Here is a 13434-nt window from a genome sequence, read left to right as displayed (position 1 = left end):
CTGCGTTCACCTGTAGTTTAGCTGTCATTTAATTCAAAATAAAAGAGAGAAGCATTGTTGAGCCGTTGTTATAATCATTGACAATAACCTTGGTATAAAACACCCATACAGAGTAAGTGTACAAAATAGTGTACAGTTCATATAAGCTGTGCAAAGACAGCAAAGTTCAGTTAAAAATCAAAGAGATGTATCCACTTTCCTCTGTCCACACCATGGATAGGAGAAGCAAAGTGGAAAATAAACACAAACATAGGCAAGAAGGTGGGTTAGACAGTGCTTTGAACACAATATTGATGAATAAATTAAGAGGAAAATCATAAATATATAAGATCTCCATTACACAGGGCATGCTTGCATTGTACCTTCAAATTCATTCCAGGGATTTGGATGGATTTGTTGCACAAGCATGGTGCCATTTGGGGTGAGGAGGGAGGCAGAGCTTGCTCTGGGTCCCTCTAGGTTATTTATTTTGGAAGAAAGTGTTGCTAGATCAGACAAGCCTTCAGTAGCAGCTGAAGTAATACAGTAGCTGGAAATTCGCTTGAAAGCTAACAGAAATTGTCATGCTGTCTATATTGTATTTTTGATAATTTTTTTATCTGGGGGAAGAAGTTTCCTTTCCTACAGGAAAATTTCCCTTTCCTCCCTGCTGTACAGCCAGGAGCTGCCTGTTGTCTGCTTTTGATAAATGAGCAACTATTGATTGCTGAGCAGAGAGAGTTATGAAAAGTTGGGCAGATATCATGAACAGGAAAACCTCTCCACAGGGCAGCAAATGAGGAATAGCAGTGAGAAGGAAGCCTTGCAGCTATTGTGATAAAGAACCTGCACTGAAGCAGCATGTGGACATTGGGGTGGGACAGCACCTCTTCAATTTATAGCACTCTGGTTTATTTACATCTTTGCAGTGTCCTTGTGTGATGTTAGGGTGATCTAAGATACTGTTATCTCCTCCTCTTCTTCCTCCCCTTCATCATCCTCCTCCTCTGAGTCTGAGAAGTCTGAGGGCTTGCTGGGGCTGCTGGAATGGGATGGAGAAGGAGACATCTGGGAGTCCAGTCTGTCCCTCAGGTGCAGATGTTCTGGGGACGGGTGGTAGGTCAGGGGGTGCTGGGGGCTGGCTGGGCACACAGGGGGAACCTCCTCCTCCTCCTCCTCCTCCTCCTCTCCCGAGCACTTCTTGCCCACATCACTGAGGTCTGGGTGAGGGTTGAACTTGGTGGGGAGGGTCTGTTCTCTGCAGCCACCCGAGGACAGGAGCTCTCTTTCTTTGGAGTTCCTCCATTTCATCCTCCTGTTCTGGAACCAGATCTTCACCTAGGGGGCAAAGCAGCAAGGAAGTGAAACGGTTCAGCGAAACGGGCACCAGAAAAGGTGGTTTTGGCTGCATCCTCAAAACCCTGCACAAAACTAACAGGAACCACAGAATCTGATCTTTGGAGGAGCCTGGGAGAGAGCTCAGGAGCAATCAGGCTGGTCCTGTTCCCCAGCTGGGAATGGTGACATTTTTGGCTCTGTTGACTGCCTGTATGGTGTGGTCAACAGAGTGCTTTGGCTGTTCTCCCCGCTCCCATCCCCTTCTCCCATCTGACTGCTTCCCATCCCCTTCTCCCATCTCCCTGCTCCCATCCCCTTCTCCCATCTCCCTGCTCCCATCTCCTTCTTCCCTGCTTCTCTCAAGCTGCCCCAGCCAGTGGGGGCTCCCCACACACCCTCTGCCCTCCCATCCCCAGCCCTCCCTCTCACCTGCGAGTCCTTGAGGCCCAGCTTGGCCGCCAGCTTCTTCCTGTCGGGTTTGCTGATGTACTTCTGCTTCTGGAACATCTTCTCGAGCGCCTTGCGCTGCACGTCCGAGAAGACGGCGCGGCGCAGCATCCCCCGGCGGGGCTTGCCGCGGGCGGCCAGCGGCCACGAGAAGGTGCCAGGGATGGGCACCACGGTGGAGGCGGCTGCAGGATGGACACACGGACACACTGAGCCGGGGGGACAGGCCCTCACCATCCCTGCCCACCCTCATCGACCTGGGGCCGTGGAAAGGAGCTTTGGGTTTAACTGAGCGTCCCCTTTCAGGCAGCGGTGGCCGGGATTAGGTCTGTCAGCTCCCATGGGGAACACGGGGCAGTGGTGGCCGGGATTAGGTCTGTCAGCTCCCATGGGGAACACGGGGCAGTGGTGGCCGGGATTAGGTCTGTCAGCTCCCATGGGGAACACGGGGCAGTGGTGGCCGGGATTAGGTCTGTCAGCTCCCATGGGGAACACGGGGCAGTCAGTGGTGGCCGGGATTAGGTCTGTCAGCTCCCATGGGGAACACGGGGCAGTCAGTGGTGGCCGGGATTAGGTCTGTCAGCTCCCAGGGAGAACACGGGGCAGTGGTGGCCGGTTTTGTTGGGAGATTCAAAGCTCCCCCGGCCTGAAAAGGCAAAGTGAGGCGTACCGGCTAAGACAGAGGTATAATAAAAAAGCTCTCCCTCCCACTCAGAAGCATTCGATTTTTTTTTTTTTTCAGCTGCTTTTATCATTTCAGATGCTTTATTATGCTGGAGATGAAAATGAGGACTTTTCTGATTCCGAACAAAACCGCTCCTCTTCAGATGCAGTTTTGATCAATCGGTATTCATCTTTTTATAATAATCTCTTCTCTCTCCCTCCCCCCTGCTCCAAAGTTGGAGAATTCAATTCGAAGACATGAAAAGTTGCAGCTAATTAGCACACTGCCTGGTTCCCAATGGCATTAGTATGATAAAAAAGGGCAGAGCTTCGCCTTAAAAAAAAAAGGAGGGGGGAACCTCCCCAAGAGAGACAGAGATGCTAATGAAGCGTGAATGGTAATTGTGTAGTAATGAACTAACAGAAAAAGACTGAGGACAAGCAGCTAACGCCATATATTATTGGAACAAAAGAGATTTACACTTTCAAACTAAACACAACGGCATGCCAGGCTCCTCGGGAGAATACTGATGGCACAATCGTCTCTTTCCCCAAATCATTTTCATTAAATGGACATGAAAAGCTATTTATAAAGCTCAAGTTGTTTTTGTTAGGCTATTCACATGCTGGAGAAAGGAAGCAAATTCCATTATCCAGAGGATGAATAGAAGAGCTTGGGTTATTTTTTTTTTTTTTTTGCTCTCTCCCTTTCCCTGTTTTCTTTTTAAATTCATTGCTTGTTTGTGTAATTAGATTAAAATTTAAAAAATTAAAATTAAAAAAATTGTTCTCTCAGCATCACAATATTTCGGTGCTGTAGCAACCACAGCTCCGTGGCCTTGCTTTCTCTCCTTTCCCCGTGTTGTTGGACGGGGTAACCGGGAAGGCGGAGGAGTGAAGGGTTGGTAGGTGGAGGAGGTGATGGAGCAGAGGGTGAGGAGGTGATGGAGCAGAGGGTGATGGAGCAGAGGGTGATGGAGTAGAGGCGGAGGTGATGGACCAGACTGTGATGGAGCACAGGGTGATGGAGCACAGGGTGAGGATGAGGTGGAGGTGATGGAGCAGAGAGTGATGGAACAGAAGGTGATGGAGCAGAGGGTGATGGAGCAGAGGGTGATGGAACAGAAGGTGATGAAGCAGAGGGTGATGGAGCAGAGGTGGAGGAGGTGACGGAGCACAGGGTGATGGAGCAGAGGGCGATGGAGCAGAGGGTGATGGAGCACAGGGTGGTGGAGCAGAGGGCGATGGAGCAGAGGGTGGTGGAGCAGAGGGCGATGGAGCAGAGGGTGGTGGAGCAGAGGGTGAGGCAGTCACAGAGCCCCGCTGGAGCCGCCCGGAACGCGGAGAGGTTTGGGGGACGCAGAGAGGCTCCGTCCCTCTTCCTTCCCTTCCCTCCTTCCCTCTCCCTCCCTCCCTGCGCGGAGCTGACCGCAACTCGTGGTGCTGAAACCTCCCCGGGCCGGGCGGGATGGAGAGGGAGAGGAGGAAGGAGGGAGGGAAGGAGGGAGCGGGACCCGCCTCGCCCCGGGACCGTGACAATCCCGGCTAATTTGCGGAGCAGCGGGGGGAGCGGGCAGGGAATGTCAGGCAGTCACTGCCTGTGCTAAATCGGGCAGCAAATTGGCGCGACTGATGCTTGAATGTTGTACTCCGTCCAACCTCTGAACCGCGGCATAACCCCGCGGGGGGAGCGCGGGCACGGGCAGAGAGCAGCGCGCTGTGCCCGCACACAGCGGCATTGCCAACACCCACCTGGGAAATAGGAGGATCTCAGGAAGGGCTGGAAGGATCCTTCAAAGTACGGGAACGAGAAAGTCTTTGGCGGGACGCTCTGAAGCAACGCAGGGGAGGTTTCTAGTAAATAAATAAAATCAAATTAATCGGAAGGTTTGGATTCGACCCACGGCGAGGCTGGCTTCTGTCGCTCGGTCTGGAGACCAACGCTGGGTACTTTTAGAAAAAAATAAAGGAATCAGACCGAACCTGGAAGGGCCGAGGGAAAGAGGCACTTTTGCTGGTTTTGCCAGCAAAGCGGCACCACACAAAGTGAGGACAGGCTCAGCCAGAAGACACGGCCGGGCTCTGGGACCCCTCGGCTCTGGGAGCCCTGGGCTCTGGGACCCCAAGGCTCTGGGAGCCCTGGGCTCTGGCAGCCCTCCCTCCGCCTGCTCCTCCCGTTCGTCCCGGCCCCGGCAGCGCTGCCCTCGCCCTGGAAAGCCGAGCGCTGATGCCGGAGGGCTGTGCAGCTCGGCACCGGCTCCCGCCCCGCTCTCCTAACGCGGTCCCCGCGCTCGCCCCGTCCCGGTGTGGTGTCCCCAGCCCCCGGTGACACCCGGGCTGTCCCCGCTTACCGGCTCGGGGCGCGGAGGACAGGATGGCGTTGACTCCGAACTTGAGGAAGGTGGAGTCGCCGCTGGAAGCCTGCGGCGAGCAGCCCCTCCTGGGGCCGGCGGTGGGGCCGGGCAGCTCCGGGGTCCCCGCGTCCGTCCGGGCCGCCGAGCTCGGCGGGGACACGCCGGCCGCGGGGGCACTCCTGGGCAGGTAGCCGGCCGGCCTGCTGATCCGGATCAGATCTTCCACCAGGAAGCTGGAATGGCTGGAGAAGGCCGACTGCAGCGCCTGGGGCACGGTGAGGGTGGGCGTGGGCCGGAGGAGGCTGGGGTACACGGCCGGGGGGGCGATCAGGCCGGGGAACATCATCGCGGGCGCCGCGCCGGGGCCGCTCCCCGCCTCGCTCGTTGGTTCGCTTTTGTTTTCTGCCCTGCAAACCTGGGTCGGTAAAGATCCGGCCAGCGAGCCTGGCGGAGTTCTCTGCGCCCCTTCCTCATGGACCGTGCGTTTTATAGTGGTCAGCCCCGCTGAGGCTCTTTCAAAAGTGACAGCCCCAACAATGGGGTTCAACAAAGTTCTCCACTTGAGCTTCATTCAGGGCGAGCTCCCGGCTTCTCCATTGGTCCGGGGCCGCAATTTATGATTGGATTAGACTTCATAAGCAACCGGGGCACAATGGCCCCGCCACAAAGAAAGTGTAGTCATCAATTTTGCATATTGACCGCCTCTTTGGAATACAGCGCTCCAAAGGCTCCCAGCAGGGTTTTGTTCAGAGGCAACACACACAGGCTAATTAAATGCCTATTTAAAAGTTTCAAATGACATCTTGCCTCGTAGAAAGGGAATTATTTAAAGAAAGCACTAAATTTATTTGCCGCTCCCCTGCTGAGTTTAGGAAATAAATCAATAAATATTCATAGAAACTTATCTGCGGACTCTCAGAAAAGCACGGGTTTTGTGGATTTGAAAATACAAATTACAAAACGTGGAACTAAGCTCTGTTGAGGGAGAAATACTTTTGGAGAGTGTGTCCCACCGTAGTTTGAACATATTCTGCTCCTGCTACTGGTGTGAGGCAGAATTAGTGCGTGTAGATGGGCTTGGTTTTCTATCCGCACATCAAAGGTCCAGAATAAGGCGTATTTGCGGTGTCCTCCTCTCCTTTCAAGATCCGAGCCTCGTAAAAGTCTGGTGTACTTGTGCTCGGGCGAGAGGTTTGCCCAGACCGAAATACGAGCCCTGGTGAGGTCGGTGAGAGCTGTGCTCCCACAAAATCTGGGCATTGCACCCAGCAGAGACCCGGGCGCCCCTGGGGGAGCAGAGCGACCCTCCGGGGTTCGCAGCCTGCTGCTCCTCTGCAGCTTCTCTGCGTTCAGAACAGCGGCAATCGCCACCCTCCAGCTGTGAAAATGAGGACAGCTTTGGAGCATTCGGATCCTTTTGGCCGAGCTGCCCGAGCTGCTCTGGGCTGCGTCGGTGCCGATGGCTCGAAGCAGCCAAATTCACCTGAAATCGCTTTTGATCCGCGCGGGTGTGCGGGATTTCGGAAGGTGTGCTGCTCACAAGGAAAGTGTCTGTGGGACAGAGCCCGGAGCGCCCTGACTTTGGTGCGAGGGACGAATGGCATCGCCTAAGGGGAAAGTAGTAAATAGGGGTTTTTCTGGCAGAGAGGTTTTGTTTGTGGTGGAAATAGGCGCGAGTGTAGTTAGTTTCCTTCGGAGGTGCTTGATGAAAGCGACTATTGAGAGCGGTTTTACCTGATTTCTCTGTTAAAGACTATAACAGATGTGTTAAATGTCCTATGTTTTAAAAGCACCCTATTCAGCCCTTTGGTGTGTCTGAACCTTTGCAAGCAGAAGTGTGCAGCTCAACCATGCAGCCTTTATCCTATTAACCATGAACTAACTGTCACCTTCAGCTGTTTTCCCTTTTTACTTTTTAACACAAAGCTTTCTCAAAAATCTTATTAACCAGCTTTATTTCTCCCGATGGTTTTTGTCCGGACGTTTTGTGTCGATTATCTCCATGTCGATGCTTTAACCATTCAATAAAAGTGCATCTGCGATTTATATCACATTAGGGAAGAAAGAAAGTCTGTTAAACCTCTCCCTTGATTCAAATCAAAAAGTTATTTATTGGGGAGGACGGAATCAGCCCTGGAAACCCTTGTGATCCCGACAAGCCTTCGCGAGGCTGTTCGGCCCCCAGCGGACGGGCACCTGCAGACCCGAAAGCATCACTTTGAAATCAAGCAAGTTTGGCTGGAGGGTTTGGTTCGCTGGCCTTGGCGCTGAGCAGGTACAGAGACGGGGAGGGGAGGCGTGGGCAGAGCGCAGGGGGCTCGCACAGGGGCGGCAGCTGCCCCCGGCCCCGCTCCGCCCGCCCCAAACCCGGCCGGGCTCCGGGATTGACTCAAACCCCGTTCCTGAGCAGCGCTGGTCTCGGGGTGTTACCCAGCACGGCAGCGAATGCAAGAAGCAAACGGCAGTGAAATAATGGCCTGGCACCCCCCCAGCTCCCGGTGCCATCTCTGCCCCTCTCGCAGCCGCCCCAGTCGAGCTCCGCCCGGGCTGCTCCGAGAACACTCCGGTTTTTACAGTCATTACTGGTTTCTTTTGAGATGATTTACTCCTTTCTTCACATATACATCGGGGGCATTTTGTCTCCCTATAGACCAACTGCTGCTGATTTCTCTGGCTCTAAAAAAGAGGGGCTGACATTTTCTGGAAGGTTGGGTCAAGCGCATGCTGGGGCACGCGTGGACCCGGTTCCTTGTGATGCGTCTGAGCACACTCGTAAAGAATTCCTTAAGCACCACGGCAAAAGGGACTAGACATCTATTGAAAGGGAAGATAGACCATAAGAAACCAAGAAATCAGACGAAAGGATCTTATTTTAAGAGATCTCCTTTGGAAGTTTCTTTTCAAAGGCAGTGATCATTTAAGAGAAAGGGAATTCTAATGTCTCAGGATAAAACCTGTGACTAATGCCGTTTGACCTATGCTCGGGCAGTTTTGTGTTTCCTGCCATTCATTTTAATGTCGTTATCTTCAATTTTATTTCTTAAAAGTCACTCACTTTCTTTGTCACCGTAAAAAAAAAAAAAAAAAAAAAAAAAAAAAAAAAAAAAAAAAATAGGAAAAGAGCCCAAACTCGAAACTGCCGGGTGGGGCAGGGAGGGGGAGGTAAGGCTGAAGCTGCGTGTGTCCCCGTCCGAGGCCGGTAATCCGCATGAAATCGGGAGAGCCAGCACTTCAAATCCGGACACCAAAGGGCTGGGCAGGGCCGGGCCGGGCCCCCCCGGCGGCCGGAGCCGCGCTCGGAGCCCCGCGGCTCTCCCGCATCCCCCGACGTCTCAATCACCGCCACGGCGCGGCCCCACGCGGGACGGGACAGCCCTGTGCCTCTGCGTGTGTCTGCCCCTGTCCCTGTGTCTGCCCCTGCTCCTGTCCCATCCCTGTCCCTGCCCCTGCCCCTGTCCCTGTTCCTGTCCCCGTCCCTGTCCCATCCCCTGTCCCTGCCCTTGTCCTATCCCTGTCCCTGCCCAAATCCCTGTCCCTGTCCCATCCCTGTTCCTGTCCCTGTCCCGCTTCCCACAGCCAGTCGGGAGCCGACATTCCCGCTGCTCCCTCCCCAATCTGGGAGCCGACATTCCCGCTGCTCCCTCCCCAGGCCGGACCAAATCCACCCTGGCCCGGCCGAGCCCCACCGCGCACCCCCGGGGCTGCCGCTCCTTCCTCCCTCCCTCCCGAAAGCTGCGGTGCAAACGTGGGTTCCGCCTCTAAGGTTGTTTTCTTACTCCTTCCCCCACCCCCCCACACTCCCTTTTCATTTATTTTTCTTTTTTCCTCCTTTTTTCTCTCTTTTTTTTTCCGCCGGAGAGGGGGAGGGATGCTCCTTCCCGCTGTGTCCCAGTCCCCTGACGATGCTCATGGACCACGCCGGCAGCTTGAATGGAGGCTGCGGGGGCGAGGCTGTATTAAGACACCTAAGTCTTCACCTTTAGAATTCAAGCACAAGGAACAGTAACTGTTGGTTCGTTCAAAGCTCTTCTAGATCCCCCCTTTTCTTGAAAATCCTTCTATTGTGCCAATCAAGCAGATGGTTTGCAGGAAATATAGCTTGGCCCCAGTGACCGAAACTAATTTTAACTAGCTTTCCAAGCCTGGCACGTTTGTTTTGCTCTTACAAAATAGCTAAAAAAACAGCTGGCAAGGGTGAATTAAACCCATTAAAGACACATTTATAAGAAATTATATTCACATAGGTTGCTTGAAACCCCCCTAAGAGGGGAGAGATGGGCGTATTGAAATGAAAATGTCCCCGAGCACACTACCCTCCTTAACATCGCCTGAGAGTCTCAAAACATTTTACTAAATAGATTAACTTGACTATTGTTTTGCATCACATTTATCAGCTTCATTAAGTGAATAGCTGAACAAATATATTACGCATGCATGAAAAGCTCTTTTGGGGGCTGCCTTATTGTGTCCTCAGCCCTGACAGGTGGTTAACTGTGTTTCCCTCTGCTCTCCCCCTCTCTCTCTCCGCGCAAAGAAAGAGGGATCTCGGGCAGAGCGCGCAGCCCAGACTTGGCAAAGGGACCTCGAGGGGAGAGTCACTTTCTTTAGCCTCGCCATTCATGCTGGCCAGCCCGGAGTGCACACGGCCTGAAACGCAACCAGATGATCTGATCGTGTCACAAGTAATTAACTTTAGTTTAGTCCCTGGGTCTTGCTCGCGCTTTGCTAACTCCTTCCAAGCCTGTTTAATTTGCATCCTTTCTTCCAAATTTGATTATTTTTGTCCATTGCGTCCTTTTATCCTTTCCCCAACCTCCACCTTTGTTTTAAAAAAATAATCTGGGGCTGAACAATCCCTCTTCTTTCTTCTCCACTGATCTGTCTAATAAACAACCACACAACTTCCTTAAAAACAACTCCTTTCACCAGCTAAGACTGGCACATTTTGGAGAACTAGGATTTGCAAAATACAACATGATGGTTTATTTGCTGCCTCAATTTCACGATTTCTTGGCCCAGTAGAACCTTTCTGGGAATTGGACAGAGGCAGTTTGGATTTCAGATGTTGGTGGGCAGGGTCCTGCTTGTTTCAGTTGTGGTTTCTGCCCCAAGGATTTCCAAATTCGACTGTACAGATGAAATGTGGAGGAGGATGACAGACACAAAATTTGCCCATTTATTTTCTCAAAAATGTGTTTCTCTCATGTTGCTCAAGTAGGTCAGAAGAATTAAAAATCCTTTTGTCTTTCAAATAATTTCTTAAGAGGACTTCTGCCTCTTCCCTGCAAACTGAACTGTGATCCTTTGCCTATGGCAGTGGCAAATTTCTCTGCTGACTGACGCGCTGAAATATCTTTGCAGTGGGCACCTTTAAGTATTGTGACTTGAAACTTTTCCTCTGAGACCCAGCTGTGTTCCACACCCTCCAGGTTATGACAGGAAGGACAACTGTCTTTGGAGGACAGGACTCCCAGCACAATCCAGCAGGAGAATGAGCATGTCCGGGGTTGGATTTCACAAAATCTGAGAGTTTGCTGTCACCTTGAACTGAGGGTCCTGGAGCCAACACACTCCCTTGCTGTCTGCCACAAGAATGGATTTAAAGGCTGCTCTCTACCCCTTTGCCTGATGGAACACCACACACCACCTCTGTCTCTCAGAGAAAGAACAGAATCACTATTTGACTACCTAGAGGATAAAACCAGGACCTTCTCTTGATTGTACACCTTTTCTTAAAAGGCCATTAACCTTCAACCCCTTGTATTCTTGCATGCCAGCCAGCTGATGCTTCACCTCCTTTGGGCTGGGAGACTCAGAAGAGAGATGCTGGTGAGAGCCCAGGTGCCTGTGAGCACTTTGCCCAATGGAAAGCCCTCCCCAAGCCATGTGCTGGGTAGCCAGAAGGATGAAGATAGCCTGGGAGGCTCAATTTGCTCCTTCTAGGTGAAAATAGCTTCAGACGTCATGATTTAGTGGGGAAAACAGCTGTTGTGGGATTTTGGGGTGAGTGTTTTTCTCTCTGAGTCCTATGTGAAGGTGCTGAAAGGTCCTTTAACAGGGATTGACCTGTGATTCATTTGGTGGGACCCAAAGCTGTGTGATAAGGAAGGAAAGGAAACTCAAACACTGTGTAACAATTCTTTAGTAAACACAAGTGCAAAACTTCCTTTTTGGGTGTCCTGGTTTAGGGGGACATCGGGATACTTTAAAGTTCTCACAACTGAAATGGGGGAATAGCTTAAAAAAAAATGATTCCCAAGGTTTTTGAACATCATATTCCCTGGGCATTCAGTGTTTTCTTCTTGTAAGCATTGTGTTTGTGACCTTGTCCCTTAAGGCAATTGGTTTGCAGTTAAATGGTTCAGTCACAGACCAAGCCCTGAGCAGAACCATGTCCACGTCTGCAAGGTGCTGCATCCGTAGATGATGAGTAACTGTGGGGACCTCTTTAACAAAGACAGAGTGCCTGGTTTCCAGAAATACCAAGCTGCTCTTGTAGATGTTGGTGTGGAGTGTGTTTGAACCACACAGAACCACAGAAAAATGAATCAGCAAGCCCTGGTCCATGTGGTCCATGTGGTCCATGTGCTCTGCTCCCAGTTCCTTGTGTAAAATGGGAAGTGAGATGAATGAAAATTGCTGTATTTCTGTTATCCCATGGGGATGCTTTTACCAAGTGAGCTGCTTCAGGTACAGAAAACCAAGGAGCAATAATACCCAAGCAATTAACAGCTTCATAGCTTTAGGCATCATGGACATCTCTTCAGGATTCTTAAGGGTAGCTATCTAAATTCAGGATGACTGGATTATATAGATATATAGATATATGGATATACGGATATATAGATATATGGATATATGGATATATGGATATATAGATATATAGGTATATAGATATATGGATATATAAATATATAGGTATATAGATATATGGATATATGGATATATAGATATATAGGTATATAGATATACGGATATATATATATATACGGATATATATATATATATGGATATATATCTATATAGATATATGGATATATGGATATATGGATATGTAGATATATAGATATATGGATATATGGATATACAGATATATAGATATATAGATATATAGATATATAGATATATAGATATATAGATATATAGATATATAGATATATAGATATATAGATATATAGATAGCAGAGCCAGGAGATTTTCCACTGGATCTCCACTTGTGAGAAAGAGTTGTTCTCTTCAGCAAACATACGGCTCATGCTGGAGACTAGAGCAGGACCACCCTTCTGCTGGGCTTTGCTTTGCAGGCAGTGCAGCTTCCCAATGTCCAGAGATGCAGGGCTCTTCCATTTCATCATCCAGAAAAGCTGATGAGGTCCTGCACCTTGAGAATCTTTCCTGAAATAGCCAAGGCCTCTCTCCTGGGAGCTTTCCCAACCTGCAGAAAGCACATCCCCTCTCAAAGATTCTTGTTTCTTTCTGACAAACAGAAGAAAAACGTCCTACCTGTGTTCCAGCAGCCCTGAGATCAGACAGACACACACTGAAGTATGTTGCTCACTTGTTCCTTCAGCTCTCTGAAAGCAAACAGAAACTGGGACTAAGGAGAGTGTGAGCATGCAAAGAGAGTTGTAGAAAAGCTTTTCCCCATGCCTTTGGCCTGAGAATGTTGCTTGCTCTGTCAGGGCTGAAGTCAGGGGCAAAACTCACGGTAATTTCAATGTGGTGGGGTGAAGCCCTAGGAGAATTTGAATGTACTCGTCTCCTTTCAGGACTCTGTCAGGAGTGGTTTGGTACTGCAGGGGGAAATACCAAAGACAACTGAAGTTTAGAATGAGACAACCAGGATATTTGAAGAGGATCTTCATAAGATGAAACAGCTTTTCCCAGGTTTCTCATCATATCTGTAGCAATGAGAATTACTTTACAAAAACCAATGTTTTAGTGGTTGCATTCGCATTTTTGGCTCTCATCATGTCATGATTTTTATCTTTTTTTTCTCTGTTTTAACTTGTCCATTAAAAATGTAAGAGGGCGGAGAACATAAAATTACATGTCTCTAGTAAGATCTTTAGAGGCATCAGGTGGGATTTAGCAGATTTAAAGTTTGCCTTGATGAAATCTGGTAAGGTTGTGTTGTCCTGGCACAGGACAGGGCTCTTTTTGAGGCCCCATACTCCAGCTGCGACCTGCCAGACCCAGAAGGCTCAGGAGAGAGGAAATAATTGTAGCTTTAAGCTACAATTGCAGCCTCCTGATTCATGAATGTACTGAGATAAGGGGAACTTCTCTGGTGTCTTAGGTCTTAAATTGAAACTTAGTCCCTCACCTATCAACATTTATCTAACTTTCCCTAATGGCACTATACAAAAAAATTAATATCCTCCTTTTTTTGGTGAATGTCTCCTGCCCTTACAGATAAATAAATAAATAAATAAATAAATACATACATACATAAATAAATAAATCAGCAGGAGGGAATGTGTAGCGACAGGACTACACTGCTGACTGTCATCAGACCCTCTCTCTCAGGACAGTTCAAGCAATGAGGCTGGACTTCTGTGCCAGGACAATTCATGTCTGGGCCTTTTCCCTGCTTCTGCACTTAAAGCAGGAGCAGGAGCAGGCTGGACAGCATGGAAAATTTTCCATCCAT

The 13434-nt window shown here is 49.9% G+C and overlaps 1 protein-coding gene across 1 annotated transcript; it reads right to left on the bottom strand.

Moving 5' to 3' along the window:
* Window positions 1–883: 883 nt before the first annotated feature.
* Window positions 884–5127, bottom strand: DBX1 (developing brain homeobox 1). The gene is made up of 4 exons (XM_063159403.1): window positions 4779–5127; window positions 4180–4281; window positions 1747–1949; window positions 884–1317 (listed from the first exon to the last, which is right to left on the bottom strand). The coding sequence occupies exons 1-4, from the start codon at window positions 5125–5127 to the stop codon at window positions 934–936; spliced, it is 1038 nt and encodes a 345-aa protein (XP_063015473.1). The 3' UTR covers window positions 884–933.
* Window positions 5128–13434: the final 8307 nt, after the last annotated feature.

This window comes from Melospiza melodia, chromosome 6 (assembly GCF_035770615.1).
Source record: "Melospiza melodia melodia isolate bMelMel2 chromosome 6, bMelMel2.pri, whole genome shotgun sequence".
NCBI lineage: Eukaryota > Metazoa > Chordata > Aves > Passeriformes > Passerellidae > Melospiza > Melospiza melodia.
Note: the sequence above shows the minus strand (reverse complement) of the source record. Positions and strands in the feature narration are given on the sequence as shown.

Excerpts from the sequence above, each read along its gene's own strand:
- DBX1 (XM_063159403.1), bottom strand. The coding sequence starts at position 5,127 with ATGATGTTCCCCGGCCTGATCGCCCCCCCGGCCGTGTACCCCAGCCTC. Across the intron at positions 1,950-4,179 it reads GAGATCCTCCTATTTCCCAG|CCGCCTCCACCGTGGTGCCC; the intron begins GTGGGTGTTGGC and ends TCCATCCTGCAG. Across the intron at positions 1,318-1,746 it reads TGGGCCTCAAGGACTCGCAG|GTGAAGATCTGGTTCCAGAA; the intron begins GTGAGAGGGAGG and ends TTTGCCCCCTAG.